The sequence below is a fragment of the Semicossyphus pulcher genome, unplaced genomic scaffold, assembly GCF_022749685.1.
Source record: "Semicossyphus pulcher isolate SPU_LCO1_2020_fin unplaced genomic scaffold, fSemPul1.0.p SCAF_8, whole genome shotgun sequence".
Classification (NCBI taxonomy): domain Eukaryota; kingdom Metazoa; phylum Chordata; class Actinopteri; order Labriformes; family Labridae; genus Semicossyphus; species Semicossyphus pulcher.
The window spans coordinates 13,561,767-13,586,591 of record NW_027211759.1 but is presented as its reverse complement, the minus strand read 5'-3'; the positions used below and the strand labels follow the sequence as shown (position 1 = coordinate 13,586,591).

General features: G+C 40.1%; 1 protein-coding gene across 1 annotated transcript; it reads left to right on the top strand.

Moving 5' to 3' along the window:
• The first annotated feature begins 4,415 nt into the window (after positions 1-4,415).
• Positions 4,416-24,660, top strand: myrf (myelin regulatory factor). Its single transcript, XM_069686383.1, has 27 exons — positions 4,416-4,501; positions 12,024-12,114; positions 12,243-12,530; positions 13,705-13,766; positions 14,377-14,599; positions 14,723-14,823; positions 14,988-15,102; positions 15,833-16,028; positions 16,120-16,196; positions 16,611-16,721; positions 16,818-16,923; positions 17,852-18,052; positions 18,333-18,441; positions 18,618-18,727; positions 18,814-18,974; positions 19,067-19,139; positions 19,224-19,306; positions 19,430-19,498; positions 19,608-19,691; positions 19,862-19,929; positions 20,068-20,142; positions 20,226-20,456; positions 20,629-20,722; positions 21,158-21,220; positions 22,147-22,252; positions 22,388-22,462; positions 22,572-24,660. Exons 1-27 carry the CDS (start codon positions 4,456-4,458, stop codon positions 22,650-22,652), a joined length of 3,099 nt encoding a protein of 1,032 aa, XP_069542484.1. The 5' UTR covers positions 4,416-4,455; the 3' UTR covers positions 22,653-24,660.
• Positions 24,661-24,825: the final 165 nt, after the last annotated feature.

Genomic DNA, 24,825 nt, shown 5'->3' with positions numbered 1-24,825 from the left:
AAAAGGTCAACCACACTCAAGCTGAGTGATTTAATCATTTGAGTTCTTAAAATGTCACCATTTAAATCTTAACCAAAACAATTCTGCCCTCTACTGGAGAAAAGACGATCATACATGTTAAATGTTTCATATAAATTATACACAGTAACACCAAAATAGATTTCTATCCCTGACACATGTTAAAAATACACAGAGGAATGTATTAAATAATTTATTAAGGAGTATTGAATAAAAGTAGTCTGACTTACCTGGGAGATCCTCACAGCACATATGACACCCTCAATTAGTGACCTAAATTTGAAGTTATTTTTATTCAGTATAAAAAAAGTCTAAACAAACAGTCTTTACCTTAAAAAAATATTCAAACTGAAGACAAAGTGTCTTTATTATCTGGTTGTACCAAAGAAGTGCAGACAGGCCTTCTTGTGATGAGATACTGAAAGACACGAAGAAGAGAGAATAAAAAATGTGCTATTTGTGTAAATTCAACTGCAACGGTGTCAAAACAATATTAGGTGGTAAAAATCAATCTTGCAAATTACTTCATGTTTCAACTATTTCATGAGTCTTCATCTAAATTGATTCACATATGTGCTTCAATCTGTACAAACAATGTCCATCTTTTTAGATTATTTTTCTTGATCTATCAAGGGAGGTAGATATGCAGATGTGATGACATTGTACCAGGTATACTGTATCATTGAATGAACACTGCCCATATCAATAATTCAAACAAGTCCTAAAGGGAACCTGGGCTTATTTCATTCATGAACAAAAGAGTGAACAAAAGGAAAGAACAGTGCAGTCCACCACTTAGAAACATGCGTAAGAGAGGCTAATTATGTCCACATATCTTGTCAATCAAAATAAATGGAGCCTAAAATGTAGGCCAGTCTGATAATTCATGTGATAATAAAGTATGATATCGATGTGTGACACCAGATATCATAATTCACCAACCTGCCCATCATTTGTGCAACAGTAAAGCAGTTTTCCCATGTCACTGCTATTATTATGGTATTTCTAATAGGAGCAGTGTACTAAAATAGCTATCTACATAAACTTTCAGCAAATGATTTTGATCAAAGAAGTGGCCTAACTTCATTGCCTTATGATATGATGAATGTTTACATTGAACAACTGGCTTAATTCCCCTAATCACTGCATCCACTGCATTTGGCTCACTGTGTCTGATAGCCACCATTTTTATTTTTTTCTTGTTTACTCCTGTACGTACTTTAGTTAGCTGCTGACAAGTTGCTAGCAAGTGTTATGGTCAACTTATTTTGGCTGCTACCGCCTCGCTACTGGGAAATGTAGTTTAGCTATTAACGCCATTTGTGCCCATCACAGCATCTAAACTAGCAGAGTTTCTCACTATGTTGTATTTGGCAAATAGCAAAATAGTTGTTGTATAATTTGAATTACTTTGTAAGCGGTTTATATTCCGGCTTTTAACTCAAACTACTTGGACAAGCAACGTGATTTGAATTCTGTTCATTTCTGACCAGTAAGGTATCTGCCTCACTTTTTTTGCGTTGCCCGGAAACGTTATCTCTTCTCTGGTTGGCTGGCACGTGACAGGGGTCTGGTTCCGGTTGTCAGTTGTCACTGAGTTAGTTTAGTACGCAATTTATTAAAAGCTGCGTATGACTTTATTTTACGCAGCTTTGGTTAATTTTCACAGTGAAAATGTGTGTTGAACTGATAACAAACAAACGTCAAAGATTAACTATTCGATGTAATAACCGAAAATTAGCCAGTTAATTCGTTTTCTGCCCTGCAAATTCAGGTTGCAACTAAGCTAGCTGTTTAGCAGCTACACAGTTTTCTCAGTAGATGTTAGAGAACAGGATACAAGTAGGGCAAGAAATATTTCTAGTGACAGGTTAATTTAACTTGTGCTAATGGTGCTGGCTTTATAAATAGAAAATGTGTTTTAACATGTAAATTAGGACAACTTTTAAAGTAATACTGTATTGGCATTTCTTTCTTGGTTTTAAAGTTTGCTCAGCACTCCCAAAGTGGCTTAAAGGTCCATCAATGCAGCTTCAAATAATTGACAACGATTGGAACACAGAGGCCTTGGTAAGTTGCGACTTCAAGTTGGTGTAATAATACAGTACAGTGCACAAAAGTAATAAGTGAAGGCTAATAAATAATATTTGGTCATGCGATAAACATTTTTCAAATGATCAGCATTATATACACAACTTTTTTTGTGACTTAGGAGAAGGATATTGCTTGACTAAACTTTGTTTATTTGCTGGAAACTCACTCTCACTTTATATCTACCTTGAACCTAAACCTTAACCCACACTTAACTCTGAACATAATCCTAAAAGTTAACACTTAACCCTGAGGGGCCTATTTTGTCGTTAACCAAAGGTGTGTCCCAGTAATTTGACTTTGCTAACAGAAGCAAGTACAAGTGGGCTACACACTCTCACACATATCCACACACATGTGGTTAGAGAGCTACATGAGATAAGAAATATAGAAAACCAAAATGAACTGCTTTGGCATAGCCAGCTGTTTCATTGTCCCCTGCAGCCTCTATCTGTTTCTCTTTCTCGCTTGTCCTCTGAAACAATCTGCATAGTGTGGCTGGAAGAACGGAGGCGTTGTTTGGTTTGAATGGAGGAAAAGCAGAGGGGTGGAGGGGTGGAGAGGGAGATGCTCCAGCTGTGGGGGAACAAGACAACACAACAGCATCTCACATGTGGGTAAGGGGGGGGTGTGGGGGTGGGCGTCAAGGCTGCGGGGGCTGCACACAGTGGCATTGTTATAAGGGGGGGTGGGTTGCAGCTGATAAGGTTTAGAGAAATGGATCATTCCTTCAAATCCTCCCCCTGGGAAGCCTTGACACAAAACACTCCTGTTGCTGTATGGTTGTTTAAGCTTGGGGAGTTCAACATCCAACGTATATCTCTATAACATACACATCAAAGTTTCACAAATGTTTTTAAGCTGCTGGATCAGGGAGGGAGAAAATATTTATGTTTCGGGCCATGAATCAGGTCGGGTTAAAACTGAACTTGACAGCACATAATGATGTTTTATCAATTGTGCTGCATGCAGGCATCAGTGCTTTTTTCATTAAAATGTTTTCATTAAATACAAGCAAAGTTAAGTCAAGTCAAATGTATTTATATTACACCCAATCTACCCAAATACACCATCTATCTTCAGAGCCTCTATTAGTATTAGAGCAGACTCAATATAGGCCAGAAAGCTAAAGAATAAACGGGAGAACCTCGACAGAGGAGGGATCCCTCTTCTAGGGTGGAAACACATGCACCATGTGTCATACAGTATAGTAAGAAGTAGATAATTTACAGTAAGCAATGAGTTCATTCAAATATTTGAATTTCATGTTTTCAAAGAAACCTACATTTATAAAAGTTATTTTTCTGTTAAACCTTTTAACAATATTATGTTTATTTCAAATATTAAGCTGTGTATCTCATTCAATATAAGAGACTCCAGTATCATTTCTTAGCAAGGAATAACTTTTTGAATTGCTTCCTATTAATTGTTTTTAGAAAATGTATAAAAGTAGGAAAAAAACTCCAATTACAACTTCCCGGAGCATGCCTTCAAGATATTGAACTTTCTCAAATATTTTACAAACAAAAGGTAAAAAAAATCCCTATTTAAGCAGGAACTAGCAGAGGTCTGACATTTTCCTGGAGAAGTGACTAAAATGGTAAACTCATTATTAAAATCGATGCAGATTAATTCTCAGTTGATGAGCACTGAGTCGACTGCAGCTCTTTGTACACGGTCTTAACGTGACGTAAAGAATATAACTGAAAAAATTAAACTGTTTGAAGACTATCACAAAAACTTTGGTCCTTAAATCAGCGGTTTTTTGTGCGTGGGGATGTTTGCAGCAGCGTGTTGCACATCCCTCACCTGCCGCTCCTCTCCTCTCTGCTGCTCACATCCTGTCTGAGAGAGAAGAGGAGGAGGAGGAAGGGAGAACACAAGGAGACTGGGAGTCAAGTTAGTCAACTTTTACGCACATTTTTTCTTTTGGAAAGACTTACATTTCCCTATCTACTATTCCTTTTACGGCAGGATGATGGTATCTTTCGCGAAAGTAAACTTAACTTTATAATGAAGCTTGAGGAAGCTGAAGTGAACGTGCGCCTGAAGGGAAGGTCTTCCACGTTGTTCTCATTTGGATATTAGTTGGCACCTTAATCAGAAGTCATAGCCCGTATCATATAGCGTCATCGGTAAGGGACGTTTAATCAAGTGCCGAATTTTTTGAACAGGAGAAAGGAGTTCTCCGCGTGAGGAAATGGATTAAAGTTAAATTAAGAAAAGAAGAAGTCTCTAAAATATCACCTGGGCTCCGTGATGCACAGTGAAAGTTTCCCCGATCCGAATTGGTTTCGTTCGGACAAGGGGAGACTTTAATGGATTTTTTATGTGGGACCCGCTAGGATGGACGTGGTAGATGAAACAGAAGCGTTACAGAGGTTTTTTGAAGGTAAGAAGTCGTGTGTTCATACAGTTCAGTATTAAGTAGAATGGAAACATGATTGAACGGATTTTATTTACTTTTGTAACCACTTTGACCTTTAAATGATATGTTTCAGTAGGAAAACTTAACTTACCGTGTTTTTTGTTCACCTTGTGTGTTGTATGTTTAGTATAGCCTCAATCTTGCCTTAAACTATTGAGATGCACCACTTATGACAGGTAGTTAACATCACAAATATAACATCTTATAGTTTTCTCAAACAAATACAAGTTTCATTTTGACATTTCATCCAAAAACCTAAGGATGTAAACAGAATCCAGGAGGGTGAACGGGTGCGGGGAGCAAAAGTGCTGCTGATGAGTAACAGATCAAGTTAAACGGGGAATCCTCAGGAAGAAAAAAAGCGAGGTGGAGGAGGATGGGGTTGAGGGTTGGAAGGCTGCAGGAATTTAAGTCAAGATAAATGGTGTGTTTTGCAAGGGTACAGGGGCACAATGTGTGTGTCAGAGACAGACGTGATGTGTTAGAGACTGCAATGGGATTTAACTGTGATGGAGTGTTGTATCATCATTGCACACAACCTAATAGAACCAAAGTCAGTTCAGAAAAGTGGTCATTTAAGTTTATCTTGATAGAAAAATAGAGTATTAAAACCTCTTTCAGCATTAACCAATTAGTGTTGAGAATATCTTAAGTTTACACCTTCTCCTGTCCATTTTCATAAATCACAGACAACCACTTTTTGTCCCGTTTATTGTGAACGTTTTTCACAGCTCGGTGATTTACAGCTCGCCAAAGAATTCCTGTTTTTTTTTTAAAAGAAACTTTATGTCAAATGTTCCAAGAGAAGTCAAGTGCACATAAAAACACACTGCGGCTTATGTGTAATAAGTTATCTGTAGAGAGACTTAACACTTGATTATAGTGTACACAGAGAGTTGACTTAGATATACACAGCCATCAATGACTGTCAGAGGTTCACTGCCATTCTGACAGGAATTTAGTGTGTTTACATTCTTGCTTTGGGAGTAAGAGAGATGTTCTTACTTTGGCTTTATTTCAGCCACTTTTGCTTGGACTAAAATGTCAACTTGTCCATGAGAGGTTTACAGTAGTGCTGCCTCAGACGCTTGTTTTGCTATTCAGCTTGTTCTTTCTGAAAACGAATCCCAGTGATGTCAAAAGTCCAAATGTTATCTCTGTCAGATCATGGATTAGGAGATCAGCCCTCAGTTTAGATGGGCAACAAAAAGTTATAATAGGACTATTTTATATGTAAGATAATGAGTCAAATAGTGTCCATGTTCAACACACCCTGTACCTCAAAAAGACACACACTCACATAGAAGCACACACACGGCACTATAATGGATTTTGGCACAGGTAGTGTTTTAATCGGATTAGTGAAATATGTATACATTCACACTAATGCACAGTGTACATTCCTGGCATAGCCAGTGTGGCTGTTAAAACACAATGAGGTGAGACTGGTGTTTCTCCTCCAGCATTTGGCTCTCCATCTCTCTGGCTCCATTAGAGTGAGCGAGAGCAGACCGGGTGAGGAGGTGAGATAGAGCAGACTCAGGGTGGAGAGATGGGGCTGTTGAGAGAAACACCGCGAACACCCCCCCCAACAAAAAATAAAAACTTGACCTTCTCCTCTCTGACTCACTTAGACAACAAGCATTCACTCACACACTCGCAGAGCCGTGTTCGAAACTACAAAGGATCATGACATTTATTGCTGTTATGTTGTGTTACTCTTATTAATGTTATATTCCAAGTCAACCAAGAGCTTGATTACAGGGTTACCTTCACTGTGCTAGTTCTTTGAAGTAGTACAACTTTTTTGCCAACATGATAAATGTTTATCCAGCAGACATTAGACTAGATACATTAAGTAGAAGTCTACAGCCAGAGTAATGTCTCTGTAAGACTCAATTTATAAGTCTGATACGCCGTAGCCATACACCAGGCTTTAGGCTGTATTTAGACAGAAAATATTTATTTATTTTCATTTTCAATCAAAGCTGTGGAAGCCAGTTTATAAGAGGCATTTCTTTAAATTCTCTTTTGCATCCTGACAGCAATCAATAAATCAAATGCTCTGATTAAAAAAAAAATCTGCTATCTGAGAATGTTGCAGGCTGTGACAAGCCCATCCAACTAGCCTGTCTATCAATCTAACCTAACTTCTTGCCTACCTGTGCGCACGCTGCCTGTGCCACCTTTGCACATAAACTTCCAGAAGCTAAAGTTAGCAGGCTGGTCGCCAAAAATGGCAGAGAAATGTTGTCGGATACTGTCAAAGACGCACCATTATTTAAAAGTTCATGCGTTTAGGGGGGGAGTAGCTTTGGCATTATTTGTTTAGCAACTTTCAAAACCTCGCTTACACGTGCTGGTTGCTCCAAAGTTGACGTAAAGGCACATCACAATATCCTAATTGGATGCCTTCATGTGTCTAGTCAAAAACCCAATGATATTTATTATGCAGCCACATCTCACAACTGAGAAGCAAAAATTAATGTATTTTGGCAATTTTGCAACAACTTTAAAAACTTGATATAGTCGCAGATTAAGGTTTTGTTGATTGACCATTGGTTTAGCATCTTAACATGCTAACATTTGCTAATTTAGCACAAAAGAAAGTGCAGTTGAGGCTGAGAGAAGCCACTTCATGTTTCCATCTGCATTAGTGTTGGAGGTGTTGGTCATAAACCAAAGTATTGGAAAAAGTATAGACCTGATGGTGGCGCATTGTCAGAAAATCATCAAAGCTGTCACAGTTCATTCTGAGAGCTGGCAGGAGACATTTTGTATTAATGTCACATTAGTTAGAAACATCGAAGAATCATCAAAGTCAGTAAGATTCATCCTTCGGGACATGAATGAGATCCACAATCCACACGGCAGTTATCATTATATTCTAAGAGTAAAGGGGGAGTGGAGGCTTTTGGTTGGTTTTAAGGATTTAAGGATAACAGATCCAGGCCGGGGAGCAACTGTAGTTAACTTGTGAAGAACTCTGTTTCAACAAAATGTCCAGAAATCTCCATTTTGACTCAGAAAACCTTTCAACCCTTTAATTCAAAAAACGTTGTCATCGTCATCCCCCATGTTACTATATCAAAACTCCTAATAAGCCCGCTGTACTCCCACAGCAGTTGTGAATCAAGGCCGTCGTCCATCTTGATAAACCTGTGTGAAGGGTTTGACGGTTCCTGTGATTTACAGGTAGAGCAGTGGAGTTGCAGTCGGAGAGGAATGTATTGTTTTTGAGCAGCCAGGCTCACCGCGCTTACCGGCAGGTTTTATTTTTCATTGTTGTGCCTCACTCCCATCAGAGCCAAATTTATAATCCTCAGCCTGCGAACGTTGTTTGTGGTTGAACTGGACTCCAGGAGATTATTTCATTCTTTTTCTGTCTGTGTGTGCGTGTCTTTAAGGTTAAGGTGTTACAAAAACAAAAAAAACCCTGAGTTTTATGGGATGTTTGTCTGCATCCTGACTTCCTTGTGAGCATCCTGAGGAGTTTATAAGAATAGCCGGTCCAAAAATCAGGAGTTACAAACTAACAAACTTTTCATCTAGTTTACTTGCACATATATATTTCCCTCCTTTCTCCTCCAAGTTGCTCTCTTAATTCTATTCTTCCTCTGCACATCCCTCCCCCCCTGATATCTTCCTCTCTCCCCCTGCCATGCTTAAATTCTGTCTGGAGCTTACCCTCACATTTAAAGTTTTTTGTGAGTTTTTTTTCACCCTCGCTTCGTGTCTCGGACCCAGCCTTGTCACTCCTGTAATCTCCTGAGCCCGGTCCGCCGGTGCGACCAGTGCTTGTGTGCGACAAGTCCTGTGTGTGGTAGCCTGGTACAGCCCTTTCTCATGACTGGGGGGGAATAATCCTTATTATAACTCTCTCCCAGCCTTTCTCACACACACACACACACTAACGCAGTATGCATGCACACACACACACATTTGTTACCCTGATCTGCGACTCTCAGGTCTGCAGAAGAAAGTCTTTCAGCCCGCGTAGAGAAACATGTGAAAAATAGAGAGGAATATTTCTTCTCATCTTCTGTTTCAGGTGCTTTCATCTCAAGGACGTCAACATGCTTTGGCTACGCGCAGGTACTCTGCCGCTCTGTCCGCTCTGCTCCTCTTTAGATTGAGTAGTCTCCACCTGATGAGGGTCTTTCTGATCATATTCAACTCCTGATTCATGTCTGTGTCGTAGTGATGCTCTTCACTGTGTTATAATAACTTTGTCTTGTAAACAAATGGAGGAGGTCTATGTTGGAGCTCTCTAACACTTTCTAGTGTAGATTAGACACATTTCCTCTCGTCTATCTGTTCATGTTTGTGTGTTAAATTGTGCACTGTATTCCTAGACTGTGCAGGATCTTGTAGAACAGTGGATAGAGTTGTTTGCTTGTGTACAGTGATTATATTGACTTGATGAAGATCTTTCAAATTGTTTTTAGTGAACGTTGCTCAAATCAGGCTTGTTGAAAAGTGCATGGAGATCTAGGATGATTGTTGATTTACCGTAGACACTTACCTGTTATGTATATGATACCTATAATGATTTTAACCTTTTAGAATAATACGTTCAGTGTGTAAATTATTTATAAATGTGTTAGAAAGTGTATTTACTGTATGCACAATATGTGCGTGTTTGTGTTGAGGATAAGTTCATACTGGTCCAACTGTCTGACGGACTTTGTTCCTCCTATGAAAGTATTTAATTATTAACACACACATGTGAGTGCACACAAGTCTCATGTGGAGGAAGAAATATGAGTAATATTTAAGCTTTTCAGATTTCAGGTTCCTGTAAAGTAGTTTTTCTGTCCTGGCTGTGGCCTGAATAATAGTTTATACAACTGTAAGAGAAGAAATTACATTACACACTGATGTGTCGAGAAAAGGAAAAGCTGTCCATTGGATTGACTGATAGAAGTCAAACCATGTTTAATGGGCACGCACACACTCGCTCCTCTGTTTGTGTTCATTTTAGATTATTACTCTGCTGACAAACCAGGCATTGAAATGGTGGCATAACACACACACACACACATATACAAACACACACACGCACACACGCGTATGCTCACACACACACTCTCCTCTCAGCCCCTAATCTCTCAAAAGGCCAGTCTGTAACGAAGTTGGACTGACAATCATTTCACTGTTCCTTGTTGAACACAGCTGGACAGAGACAAACATTGAAGCGGAGACGTTCACACGTCCAGCTCACAGCAATTTACTGATTTCAACTGATTCACTGATTTGGAGTTTACAGTCACTTAATCTATGTTCCTTTAATTCAATAACAGTTAATGACAGTGTTATCTTTAACTTTTTTTCATTGGTACAGTTGTGAAACAAAACAAAGATTTTGCTTTGTTTGGTTTGATGCACAACTCTGGCTCGTAACCAGTAGCTGGTGAACATAGAGAAGAACAAGTTGGTGAAGCAAGAGAGAATAATGTTAATAATGGAGGAGTTGGCCAAAAAAGAGCCAAAAGAAACTGAATGTACAAAGTACTTGCGTACAAACATTCATCATCATTCATCATTAAAGTTGCTCCTTGACTGCAGGACTTTTTGCTGCTGCCCCATGTGGCCTAGAAGAATCAAGTTTAAGCTATTTTCATCACTTTCTCACCATAGGAGCCTGATAGCTGCTCCATCTCTACTTGGAGATGTGTAACATAATTCGATTTTTTTTTATGCCCACGCCTACATATTCTACATTTTAATCTGATGAATAAACCTGACTAAAAGGGTATAACGGAAAACTAATAGTACGTAAACATTGAATAGGTGTAACTGGTTTTTGAGCGAGTACTTCATTTTCAATCTAGGTCTTGAACTCCTCCCCCTCCAGACTAGAACTAAACTCGTTCTCTTCTCGTGGACACGAAGATGTCTGGATTCATGTTTTCTCCTCAGTTTTCCTTGTGGGTTTTTCCATTTCGATCCTTGGACATCAAACTTGTATTCTGTCTTTCTTGCACCATGCTCTCCTCAACTTCCATCTACCTACCCTCCCCTCTCGATTTTTTCGTTATCAGGCCTGCCAGCTGAAATTTACAGCCTCTTTGGGTGGGGTGCACATCTGGATCTTATTTCAGGGGAACCATCTTGCTGTTCTCCCCTCGCACTGGCACGTATCAAGAGACATCAACCATCTGTTTCTATCTGGCAGAACAAGCCAGTCAGAGTACACGCGCTCTCTCCAAAAGCATTGGAAAATTAGATTTATAATCTTCACTTGACTTGTTGGAGATGTAAGATGTTGATGTTTACTACTTTTTGGTGGGACAAAGCACATTTTATTTACAAGATGATATGTTCCTCGAAAACATTTGTGTTAAACGGAAAGAGACCGCGCCAATATTACTTATAAGTGTCGTTTCTGTTGGGTGTCTTATGAAGAGCGAAGCGTTCGTAGAAGACAAAAATGAGGGGAAAAAAGAGATTTTTTCCAATGCTAACACAAAAATTCCTCACATTCCCAACTGAGTAGGTGCTTAATCTATCAGAGAAAGTGCGTGTGTGTGAGTGAGAGAGCGAAAGAGAGAGAAAAAAACAAAAGGAGAAAGACTGGGGTTGCCTGCCCACCCACCCAAAACCAGGTCCTCACCCCCTCCGTCCTGCTCCCCCTCTCCTCCCTCACACTGACTCTGTTTCCAGCGTCGGCGTTTTTGGGACAACAAGTGACAACTTTAAAGAAACGTCTTCACTTTGTCTCATGTGACACTTGCGTTGAACGCTCTGTGTGCAATAGAACAAACAGGTTTATATAAAGTGAATTTCTAAATATATGCATAAGAAACAGCTTGTTCTACTTGTTGGTGTTTTAAAGATTAAGTGGGATCATGTGTTTGGGATTTGTGAGGCTTTGGTTATCAAAGGGTGAAAATGACCCTGAGGTGAAGTAAAAGGATCATTAGGTAATTATGAAATTACTGATAATATGTTGTATCTCGTAATTTAAAAATATGTTAATGCCACCTACTTTTTATTTAGCAATCTTAGTTACAAAAGCTGAGGTACAAAATAGTAACCATCAACTGGATGGATACCAGTCTCTATGTGTAACTAGTTGGAAGCACTGAATCACCAGTATGTGATCTGTAATGTTAAACACTAACACATATTTAGACTGTTGGTCACTCGTGTAACCTTAATCTTTAAGTTCTATGGGAGCGTATCAAACTCTTTTCTTTTTACATGATCTTATTTATGTGTTTAGCAAAAAGGGTGTAAAATATTCTTGTATACATTTATTGATAACATAGTTCTTTGGAGAAAGCTGAAAAAACTCTTTGAATAATAAATTGCGTTGGGTAAACGTCATCGGATAAGTCTTCCAGGGAATTGTTACAACATAAGCTTGTGTTGGAGCCGGAGCTGTTGTGGCAGCGCGTGGAGTTGCTGAAAGATTCCCCTTTGCTAATCCCCAGATGCTCTCCATCTCCCCTCTGTGTTCCCGACCCTCCCTTCTCCACAGGTCATGATATTACCAGCTCTCTGGAGCCAGCCAACATCGACACCAGTATCCTGGAAGAGTACATCAGCAAGGAGGACGATAGCACTGACATGTCAGTAGGGACTCCGAAACCGACCCAGCAACGTCAAAACAACATGCACAGACCCAATCAGATCATGTCGTTACAAAGGAATTTGTTTTTTCTGATAAGGCTAATCCCTCTTTTTCATTTTTTTCCAGCTGTTTCTCAGAGGTCCACAGCACCCCGGGACCAAATTACTCATCTCCCCAGGCAGGAGTGTCCTCCGCTGGGGGGTTGGTGTGTGGTGTGAGCCCCCCTATTCCACTGCGCCAAGGAGCCCCTCTGTCTGGGCCCCCTAACTGTCAGAACGCCTACCAGCCAGGTCCATCCCTGGGCCTCCGACACGGCTACTCCTGCCTGGGACAGCAGCAGCAGCAGCAGCAGCAGCAGCAACAACAACAGCAGGTCCACGTCAAGCCTGAGCACAGGGGCCACTACGCTCCGGGGTGAGCATGTTACCGCTGAGGCTGATGGATAAAGGTGCAAGAAGGAGAAAATAAAGCATGAGCTGATAATTAGGAGTGTTTAACACTTTCAAGATGCTCCTGTAAGCCACACTTTAAACATGAAATCAGGCAAAAGCTGCAGTAAGTAAACCACTATTTATTTTTAAAGCACGCCACAAAACCTGACACACACCCTGCTCGTGGTCCCTTGTGCATCAATACTTGATTAAGCTTAATTTATACAAATAAAGCACTAGCTGGTCACGTGGGGGAGGGGGGCTGATAACAGACAGAGACGGACAGAGAGAAAGAGAAAGTTAAATTGCAACTTGACACATCCAAACTTGTTTAAAGAACGTCTACAGCCTTTTGAAATGGCAGTTTAGAGTTTAGAAAGTAAGTTAAGTTTATTTGGTATAGCACCTTTCACAGAGAAATGCCAAAAGGCCCCCTCCCGTGAAAATCCAGTTTTTAACCTTGTAAACATCTCCATGTGGTGTTCTTCATGTGCTACAAGACATATCAGGGACAACATAAGCAGTCATCTCCATGGCTGGGCCTGTCTGCTTTTAAATTGCGGAGCCAGCTGTAACCGTCATCGTAATTTTTGCAAACTCACTACTGACTACTAGCGTTAACGTTACTACTACTATTTAGTACATTTCAAGCTAGCTAAGTTGCCACTAAATGATGGCAGAAACATGTCTTGTTTTCGGGACGGAGGGGGCGGTTGGAAATGTGCATAGTGGGCGGGACTATGCAGATTAAGGAATGTTTAATGAGGGAGAAGGAGGAGATGCCTTGGGAGGATTTTTACAAGGTAATTTTAATCGTATTTTGCAAAAAAAAATATAAAACAAAATTCATTATTTCAAGCAGAGCATTTTATATGTCTTAAAACATGACTGGAGCTGCTCTTTAACAAAACTTAGAAACTAGAAAAGCAATAAAACATAAAGGACTTTAAAGCACATAACTGTTCAAATTTACAACAGAAGGTCAAAGGCCATTAGTCTTAATCTAAATTTTAAAAGTGTCAATATAAACTGCTTTGGTTATGTGCAGATGTAGAGTGTTCTATCTAAAGAGCCAGTCTGGTTCTTCTTTAAGGATTTCTGTAATTGTAAAATCAAGCATGACCGCTTTTGTGAACATGCTGCCTTCTGTGCTCTAGGACCCTTCCTGAGTCCCCCCCAGACTCCAGCTCAGAGCCGTACTCTCCTCAGCAGGTGAATGGTAAGTAACACATCTCTTTCCTTTCCTTTGCTGAAATGTGCTCGAAGGAATTTGAAAGAGAGCTCACACAAAAGAGGCAATTTAACAGAAAGAAAATGCATTTATCTGTAGACTGCAGGATGAGTCAGAGGAAGCCGCTGAGGTGTGGAAGGTGTGTGCAGGCTTTCTGCTGAAGTCAATAACCTTTACTCATCAGTTCATTGCCATCGAACAGATCATAAAGACAAAGACCTCACAACCTCATGTGCAAACCAATCAATATATTAAAGGCACCGTCTGTCAATTATTAATTGGAAAATACATTATTTAAACTAAATAAAATGTCTTGAAGCTTGATATGCTGTATTTCAAGTGTCAAACGTTGAACAACATCCCCCTGCTGCTCACACCTGTGTTGGTCCTGCCCGTTATAGTGAAAAGGTGTGGAATAGTGTTATCTGATGGGCATTCCTCCAATTCTCCTGTTTGAAACAATGGGAAATACCTTTAGCTACTGCTGAAGGGAAGCAGAATGCAAATGAATTAAACTTGAGGAGAAAATCTGCAGTTTTATTTGCTGTAAAAAAAGTATTTGTGATCCACATTACGCTTCTTCCATTCTGTCTTTTAGATCCTCACATGATCAGGACCATGACACCAGAGAACATGTGTCACATGACTCCAACACCACCCCTCCCTCCACACGGGCACTACACCACCATGCATCGAGACATGTACCTGAAGCCTGAGCCCATGATATCCCAGTATCCTATTGGTCCAGCCACAAGCGGAAGTGGAGACATGCAGCAGACACAGATGCTCCACCAGCTGCTGCAGCATCCTCAAGGGCAGGAGTGAGTCATTAAGATATACATGATAGTGGGAAGGGGCGCTGCTGTGTGTATGGAACAAAGGGAATGATGTGAAGGGGTAGCAACTTGTTCAACTTGTGACTGTGTTTCCGTTTCCTCCCACAGCGGCATCCCTGTCCACCAGGCCAAGAAGAGGAAGCACTCCGACTCTCCCAACAGCACCCTCAATTCCCAAATCCTCACAGGTATCATCAAACAAGAACCAGGTAGGCAGGCATCTTTCTCTTCCTCGCCTCCTCTACCTTACGCCCACCTGCTCTCACCTCCCCTTTAACTCTCTCACAGATAAAGACTTTTGCAGAATAGTATCAGACATTCTTAACATTCCTCTTCCAAGCTTTAACTGCAGATATTTCAACGTTTGTCGCAGGTTTGATGCAGGATGCAGACAACTCCTACCTGGACCCAAACTATCAGTGCATCAAGTGGCAGCCTCACCAGCAGAACAAGTGGACACAACTGTATGACGCAAACTGCAAAGAGCTGTGGGTGGAATTTACTTTGGCATATACCTACATCTTGAGGGGGGGTAAAGAACTCTGTGGAAAGTCCAAAATGAAAGAAGCTATAATTGGTTAAGTGAATAACTCAAAGTGTACAGTGGGAGTGGTAAAGGAATAGCAGGGCCGCAGAGGTCTACAAATTCCTCAGAGGTGAGCTGTGCGGGGGAGTGAACAAGCGTGCGGTTTCGGCTTGGAAAGGCAACGTGAGGAGGGGGTAAAGGGAAAAATTAGTGTTCGCCTACTTGTGCTTTTGCAATACCAGAATAGAAATAAATATAGATAGGGAGGAAGGTTGAAGTGAACTCGTAAGACCTTTTAGATACGTTATCAAAACCACCTGGTTGCTCATCACAACACGACACCTAACGACACCTAACGCAGAGAACTTTCCTTCGATTTTTTTATGACTTGTAGAAGATCTTCGTGTCGTACAGTAAAATTGAGACCAAGGGGCTCAAAGGTCGAGAGATTCGCTAGCTATGAGGAAACATGTTAGCATTAAGAGAGAGTCATAAAGGTACCAGGCTTTAGTTTTCATATAGGCTTTTCACATATTAAAGTTGAACATATGGAAGCCCCATGTAATAGAGAGTAATAAAGAGTCTCCCTCTGGTGGTAAATATGGAAAAACTATCTTTCCAGTCCTTTCACAATGAATGCAAACTCCCTCTTCAAATCTTTAATCTGTCACATACTCTCTCCCTGTCTTTAGTCCAATGCCGACCTACCGTGTGGATGCAGACAAGGGCTTCAACTTCTCCCTGGCTGACGATGCGTTTGTTTGCCAGAAGAAGAACCACTTCCAGGTCACAGTGTACGTAGGCATGCTGGGAGATCCCAAGTACATAAAGACAAACGAAGGCCTGCAGACCGTCGACTGCTTCTATCTCAAACTCAACGGAGTTAAGGTGAGAAAGGGCAGAATAGTGAACATGACTTGATGGTCATTAAGCTCCACAGTGTTTTTAGTGTGTATTTTATATCTCTCCTCGTTGCTAGGTGGAGGCCATGAATCAGTCTATCAGTGTGGAGCAGTCACAGTCTGACCGCAGCAAGAGGCCCTTTAAGCCAGTGTTGTGAGTCTGAACACTTTAGGTTCACAATTTTTCAGCACATACGTAGCTTAAAACAGATTTAGCTTGCTCTAATGATTCCTCCTGTTCATACTGGCCATTAAAGGATTCCTTCCTAATGCACTTCCAATGTAACTGTGATCTTAATATGAGGCTTCTGCTGTCCCAGTTAAACAAATTACTGATGTATCTTTGAGTCTTTTCAGTGTCAAATTCCCTGTTTTTTGTTTCCCCAGACCTTGTTTATGTGTTGAGATCTTGTGGAGGTATCATGGAGGGAATTTTGTTCTACATAACTTACTTTTAAAGTACACTAGGAGGGGACATTTTAATGGCCAGAGTGAACATAAAGAATGATAACAGATCGTAATAACAGTATACGACTGTAAGTGAGTGATGTGTTTTTGTTTCTCCCAGGGTCACCCTGCCCTCAGAGCAGGTAACAAAGGTCACAGTGGGGCGGCTCCACTTTAGCGAGACCACAGCAAACAACATGAGGAAGAAGGGCAAACCGAACCCTGACCAGAGGTGAAAGACGTGCCATCACATCAAAACGTACAATCAAATCTGATGCAAACAAAGCTCCAGTAGTCACATCTACTCTTACTGTTTTCGTCCTCGCAGGTATTTCATGCTGGTGGTGGCGCTGCATGCTCAGTCCCACAGTCAGACTTACACTGTGGCTGCTCAAGTGTCTGAGAGGATCATCGTCAGGGTAACGTCTGGCCATGTCTGTCTGCCTCCTACAACAATCATATCCCTTCTGAGTGTGACACCTTTCCTTTGCTCTTCTGTGCAAACATCTCAGCATTTCAAATATTACTGTCGATGTCAACATCTTCTCCATCGTCTTTCTTTCCATCCTTTTATCAGTGTGTCTGTGACCCCCCGCACACTCCAGCTGCACTCCAATACACACAAGTCACTGTCCTGTAAAAACCACGTATCTTCAAAACATCAAACTTTCATGAGCTTCAAACACAAGCTTGTTTTCAGCTCTGTGGAGATTTTATTTCTTTTCATATGAATCGATGGCTGTTTAAATGATTTTATTAACTTAAAAAATAAGATAATTTTTTTACTCTTAAACTAACATTTGAACCTACAGTTGATTTTTAAACATTAAAATTGACCAAATTTGGAGATGCATTGTTTTTACAGCAATATTTGCTCCAAATGTGTGGAGTTTGGAATTATATGAATAGTTAGGTACTTAAGTTTAAAGAGTTATTTTACAGCATCAAAATGATTTACTTATTAATGAAATTAATTAAATCATTTTGTTTATTAAATAAATTTGATTACTGACTAACTCTAATGTGTAATGTCGAGTTAATCATTACGATTTAAGTCTTTTTCTAAGGGATTAATTTCACAATTTGAAAAATATGTCAATTTGCTTTTTTCCCACCTCCATTAAATATGTAGCTGGAATTAGTGCTTAGCTTAGCTTAGCATAAAGACTGGAAACAGCCAGCCTTTCTCTGTCAACAGACTTTAATCTAACTCTCTGCAAGAAAGCAAACAGGCATATTTTCCAAGAGTTGGAACTGTTTCTTTAAAAATATGGATATTATTCAGATCTTTTTTTGCATATCTTTCAGAAATATCTGAAACATTTTTGTCAATGCACCTTCTCCTCTGTCTCTCGGTAACAGGCATCAAACCCAGGCCAGTTTGAAAGTGACAACGAGGTGCTGTGGCAGCGAGGTCAGCTCCCAGACTCGGTCTACCACCACGGGAGGGTGGGCATCAACACAGACCGGCCGGACGAGGCTCTTGTCGTCCATGGAAACGTGAAGGTCATGGGCTCCCTCGTGCACCCGTCGGACATCAGGGCCAAAGAAAATGTCCAGGAGGTCAGAGTGACACCCAGTGTGCATCTATGTGTGGATTTGTGTGTGTGTGTGTGTTTTTGCATGCGTGTTTCCAAACTGTCAGTGTGTGTCTCTGTGTGCCTCATGTGCTTGTCATCATGAATCATGTCACCCAAATGCCCACGCTCGGCACACTTGACTGTGCACTTTAACTTTAAGTTTTGTTACTCATTGTATTGATCCAAGCATTTCCTCCTGCAACATGAACATTGTGTTTTCATACCATCTGCATGGACGTCATTGTCATTCTGTCTGTGTGTAGGTCGACACCACAGACAATTTGAAAAGGATTTCTCAGATGAGGCTGGTCCATTATCAATACAAGCCTGAGTTTGCTGCCACGGTGGGCATAGAGAACACTGCAGAGACGGGTAACTTCACCAATTAACAATCTGTTTCATCTCACGTCTTTGTTCACTGTATATCATCTTAATGCCTAAATGTTTAATCGGTATCTTGCTGTTTGTGAATTGTGTCCTGATTTTATGCTCACCATTATGTTTTTATAGCTATTTTTCACTTCAGCCTTTCTTATATCGTCCTGCAGGAGTGATCGCTCAAGAGGTTCAGCAAATCTTACCCGAAGCAGTGAAGGAGGGGGGCGATGTGGTGTGTGCCAATGGAGAAACTATCCCCAACCTATTGGTGGTCAACAAGGTACTGAACATACATAAAAATACAGCGAAAACTGCGACAGTGCCTCAATACAGCACAGGCTTACAGCTCTCCCTCTGATTTCGAAGGATCGCATCTTCATGGAGAACGTGGGAGCGGTGAAGGAGCTTTGTAAGCTCACAGACAACCTGGAGACGCGTATAGACGAACTGGAGCGCTGGAGCCGCAAACTGGCCAAGCTGCGTCGTCTGGACAGCATGAAGAGCACCGTGAGCGGTGGCACTGTCAGGTGAGAGTAGTGAAGAGAAATGACCTCAATTGTAGACTTATGAGCCTAAATGAATAATTAATAAACCACTTATCTTCTTTTTGTCCCTGTAGCCAGTCAGGGAGTTATTTTAGCAGAACAGGGAGCGGCCCACTGAAGAAGAAGACAGCCAAACCTGGAAGCAAGGTCTGTAATGTTAAGTTGAAATCAGTCTTAAACAGTAATAAGTGAACAGCAAGATTTACAAATGTTATGTAATGTTTGTTACAGAGTTCGCTTCCAGACCAAGGCTGCATCAGCCAGAGGTTCATGCAGGGAGCCATCCTGGCTCTGGTCGTTGTCATGGCCTTCAGGTTAGACTGAGTCAAATGTGTTTGGGCAGGGAGAGGAGGGTAAACAAAACAATCAGCATCATCTCTGTCCAGCAGTGACATGATGATGATGATGTATTGTGTTTTTTTTTCCTCCCCTGACAGTGTCATTTCCATGTCGGTCCTTTACGTGTTGACTCTTCACCACAGAGGGGACGTCACAGAGAAAGACGGGTATGTGCTCTTTAACAGGAGGAGGACACTTATGCTTCATAGTGACATAAATCAATTTTTCTCTTCTTCATTAATGTCTTTCTATGTAATCTGTTCCTGCTCTCTGTAGCTATTTTCCCTCCTGTGTTCTCTACATCTCTTGGATGCCCATCTTCACTGCCACTGTAACTTTCTGTCCACCTGTCTGCCCATGGTACGCTTCCAATGCCTGCCTTTCCTGCTACGTTTCATTTTCTGATCGACTCTGTCAATCTTTGATTGCTTAGTTTGGTGTTTCTTTGTCCTGTCTGAAAGATCAGCTACATACTGTAAATCTGAACTCCCAGAAATTCATTGCTTTTAACCTGCCGTTTGATGGTACAGGTCCAGAGCTGCATTGGGATCCTCACGCAAGAGTTCATTTACTCCGCTGACAACCACTGCTGCTCCAGGTGAGAGGTCCTAACTTAGGGACTCACCAGCTAACTAAGTTTGGTGGTTTTGAAAAGCACAGCAATCAACAAGCTTGAAATGCAGATAATTTTCTTAGATTATAACCTTTTCCTTTTATTCTCTCACAAATCCCCCAGCCTGCTGTTCACCAACAGCCATAAACAACCAATCAGCTACAGTTTTGACACTGAGTAACAACCAATCCACACCAGGTAAGAAAGCTAAATGACGGCACAGTATGTTATTCAGTTTAAATATTTGTCTTCAATGCAGGTAATTTGCCTTCCTCCTTTAGATTTAGGCAGTCTGGTTCCAACACCAAGCACCATTAATAAGAAGGCCAAGTCCAGACTAATGGACAAAGAGGCCCGCAGTAGAAATCGTCTGAGTCACACATCAGCACCTTTGTACTTCGCCAAGTCCAAAAGGCCAGCACCCACAGACCTCGACGGAGTGGGAACTGCCAACCGTCTGCCTGTGGGGCAGCAGCCAGTTTCACGCAGACAACGCAGCCTGCACACAAAGGGTAAATCCACAAACACAGCCCAGACATGGTACTTTCTTCACACACATAATGTGCAGTATGCTAACACAGTGAAGCCATTTGTTTGACAACAGCAAACAAAGCTTATCTTCATACTGTACAGTCGAATTCTATAGGTAGGGTGCTCATACTGCAGCTCTTCTTGCTTTTTCAGGAGGAAGGACAGCTCCCTCTCTGACTAGTCTACAAATCGTGGAGACAAACCAAGAGATCACAGCGCAAAGTTGTGCAACACCTGAGAGCTGCAGGTATTTCCTTTTAAATTCCACTGGTCTTTAGTTGACATTGTATAGATGGGTGACAAATCAAATGGAAAAGCAACATAAAGTATCTCATTAAGTTGATGATCCACTGTAAGCACTCAGAACAGCTTAATTTCTCCTCTGTGGAGAGATAAACTATTTTCTCAAAAAGATGTTTCCTCATTTTGGTTATTTGTTGAAGGTGGTGAAGAGGGCTGTATTATGCTAGTTCAAAGTCTCTAAAAAGCCATAGCATATGACTCACATGAGACATCAAACTAATCAGTGACATAAACACCCTGTTTGAAAGCACCGTAATAAGTCTGATTTCATCATTTTCCCTTTATTTTGTCACGTATCTGTTATGTTTGCCTATGACACTATTAAAGTTTGAATTCAGGTCATTATGCTTGATACTGTTTTCCTCCATGTCTACTCTAGCTACACAATATCACTCCATAGAAACAGAAATTCATCCATCTCACAAATCACTTTTCACATGACGTGAGTATACAAATATATAACTGCACGCTTGCCATACACCTCATTTTCACGGTGGCCCTCTGATGTCACACTCAGAGTGGAAAGTTAAAAAGCTATTTTGATGTTTTACTGCTGTGCTCTTGGTTTGCAAATCAAATAAACGTAGTGAATCTGACATTTTGTAACAATTTCACCGCTTCTCTATTGATCATTTCTCTACTGACTGTTTCCAAGTGAAAACAACTTAATTAATAACCCATTAGTTATTGTTTGACTACAGCTAACATAGCATTCAATGTTTCCAGTTAAGATAGTAAAGGTTTTAATTCCTAGCTAACGGTGATGTTAGCTAGCTAACAATAATAGCTTATAATTTTTTGAAGTTAGCTGTTGTGAGTCAGCTGTCAGTACCTAATGAGTTAAAAAAGTCTTTTTAGCCTTGAAATATCAGCAAGTTAAATGAATATGGTTAAATTAATAAAATATTTGGGTTCGAATTGGGCTTTCAACAGCTAAGGTTAGCATTAAACAAAATCCTAGCTAAAATTACCATGAGCTAGCTTAAAGTACAGTTAGCTAACATAACTGTTAGCTAGGAATTTATGCTAAAAACTATGAAACTAAATGTTAGCTAGGAGGTTGGCTAATGGGAGTTAATTAGTTATAAAATATGTTGTTTTAACTTTAAATTTGAACTCATGTCCCTCAAGATTTTCTAGTTGCTGATCAATTGAGAAGTGTTTAAGTGATAACAATGTGTCCGATAACCTACATTCATACGACTGACAAGCTAAAACATGTCAGTCAAGATCATAACATAATTTGAGATTCCCACCCTTTGCGTGATGTTAGAGGAAAATTGCCTCTGTGATTCATGAAATTATTCAGATTTTTTTGTAAAAATTACACAATCTGCAGAGGCATAAAGGATTTTCAATTAATTGCAGGTCCAGGAACAGTGTGTGGGTACGACAATGTGGTGCCAGCAAGGGACGACTATGCCCCAACCACACAGAGACAGAGCTCTATGGTGGACAGAGTACACCAACAAAGGTACACAATGATACACTTAATCATGGTGTGTCCTTCTTTAGTTATTTTGTACCATTTAAGGTGCGTGAGACTAGAAAATATTATTTATCAGAACTTATTTTCCAGCTGGCGTCTCATTTTCTACTTTTCTCTTAGGGGACTCATCACCTGTGGTCTGTGCCAGTGCTGTCTTTCCAGGACATCACATATCACTTCCGCATCTCCCTGTCTGTGAGTAAAATTGTTATTTTGTTATATTGTTGTTTTGTTCAGTTATTGTGTACTTGGTTTGAATACAGTCGGTGGCTAATTAACTTTTTTTTTTGCTTTTCGTTGACAGAGTGAAGTGAGTTGTGCCACTGAAGGAGAAAACTCATCATACTCTGACTACCATTTTCTCATTCAAAGCAGCTGTGTGTGAAAAGGAGGAGGACATGTCCAAGTGCCTTTAAGACATCCCACATTTTCCTTTATGGGTCCACTTGTACGCTTTTGTGATGGGATATGGTTTCATCTCATTATTGTACATTATTTTTAAAGATATTCATACAGAACAAACTATATACCACCTCTCCCTCTGTAATCCCATCCACATGTACATGCATTAAGACATCTCTTTCGACTGTAATCACTGGAATAAGAAACACTGTTAATGTTTTTATTTCTCTCACTGAAAATGTTTCACTTCAACTGTGTTGTGTTGTTAACTGCTCTTGTGTACGTTATGCCTTAAGTTTATCATTTAATTACTGGTCACAATGTCTTCATACTTACTATAAGCAATTAGTACGTATAGCAGAATTCAAGTTTCCTAAAGAGGTCCAAGCTAGGATACTGTAGATGATGCTGAGCAACTGACAACAAAAACACTGATCAGTAGTTTGATACACTGGAGAGAAGATCAGTGAGTTGTTGCATCTTGCACTGAAAGTATACCTCAGTAGTGCACACTGGCAAACCCTGGCTCTCTACAGTGGAGCATTTTGTTGGAGGTTGTTTTAGTCCACTAGACTGTCTGCTGTCTACTCGTGCAGCATCTTACTAAACACTGTACCGAAGGGGGGGGAAATGCTTTGCAGGATTTCTATCTCAATTGTGACATTAAATGAAACATCAAATAGTTTCATTAAATGTTCGTGATAATGTACATTATTACACAGAAATCCTTATTATAGTTCCTTTAATGAAGGTATACATTACTTACTCATTTGAGCTGATTCACTGGATGATATGTGCTAAGACTGGAAACAAATCACTGGAAATCAACATGTAGAAACACTGAAAGTTTTAAGCATCACATCAGCATGATAGTAAAAAGTCCAACACTGACAATATTTCAAGGAACACTGGAATAGCTTACACTGTGTTTGTCTAACTGGACAGAATGCTGGTAAGGCAGTAAATGGCATATATCACTTCAGGTGCATGACCAATCATTTCTCTAAAATGATACATCTCAGCTCAGAGGCAACTCAAAATTTCAAAGTTTTGGAAACGTAATTTTAATGGCTTGATCATAAAGCTGAGAAGGAGCTGAAACTCTAGAGGTAAAAATAGATTTCATACACTGGACTCTTTCATGATTTTCTTTGGATATTTCATATATTGTTCCTGTGCCTATACAATTAAGAATATGCAGTGATAACATTTTTAAGATAACTGATTTGTATAATGTTTTTTCTTCTATTATCCTTTCTTGTTTTAAAGGCATTCTCGAGTTATTCTCACCACCATACTTGTGTTACTTTTGTTGTGTGTGTTTAAATCCATATTCCTTGTGTCTGCATTCAGAGAGAAAAACACAATAGTGTGTCTCAAGTGTAAAATCAATATTAAATAGGAAAAACAGCCATCAAACAAACATTTATGGACTTTATCAACATATGAAGACACTGCATAATGCTTTGACTATAATTATTATGACTTCAGTGGGTAGAGTGTACTATTTTAGCTTATTTATAATGCACCAGCTAGCGTAATGAAACCACTGTAGCACTTTTTGCACTGTATATATGAACTGCTATTGCTCTATCCAGTGCACAAGACTGTTTTCATGTACTCTGGTAGACCTGCATTACATGTAACTGTAAAGCTTCATTTTGTTACTACCAGTGCTCCTTTTTATCTGATGTGTTTTATCTTGTGTTTTTATAGTTGATTTTTGTTGTCATTCTTGTATTATCAATAATATATTAACTTTTATCTAATGGAGCCCAGAAAAGATTGATAAGCATGTAAACACACACAGAAATAATTTGTAATTTTAGCACTATTGGTTAAGAGAAAAATGCCATAACCCTAAAAAATGTTGAATACTTTAATACCACTACTTTTTTAGCCCATATATCATTACATTTGTAAAGCGTTTTGTCAAAAATATGCTGTAATACTATGAAGCATGTAGTAAATACATTTCTGATTTAATTTTCTGCTGTCTTCATTGTCCAAATGCTTTATGTGCTGATATCAAATTGTTCTTTCTGTCCGTTAGATGGCAGCCGACCACTCATTAACAGCCGTAACTCGTGTGCAAGTTTATACCCTAAGTGTGGCCTCTCAGGTAGCGGGATCGCTCACCATCGCAAAACAACAAG

Excerpts from the sequence above, each read along its gene's own strand:
- myrf (XM_069686383.1), top strand. The coding sequence starts at position 4,456 with ATGGACGTGGTAGATGAAACAGAAGCGTTACAGAGGTTTTTTGAAG. Across the intron at positions 14,600-14,722 it reads CAGCATCCTCAAGGGCAGGA|CGGCATCCCTGTCCACCAGG; the intron begins GTGAGTCATTAA and ends TTCCTCCCACAG. Across the intron at positions 16,924-17,851 it reads TCAGGGTAACGTCTGGCCAT|GCATCAAACCCAGGCCAGTT; the intron begins GTCTGTCTGCCT and ends TCTCGGTAACAG.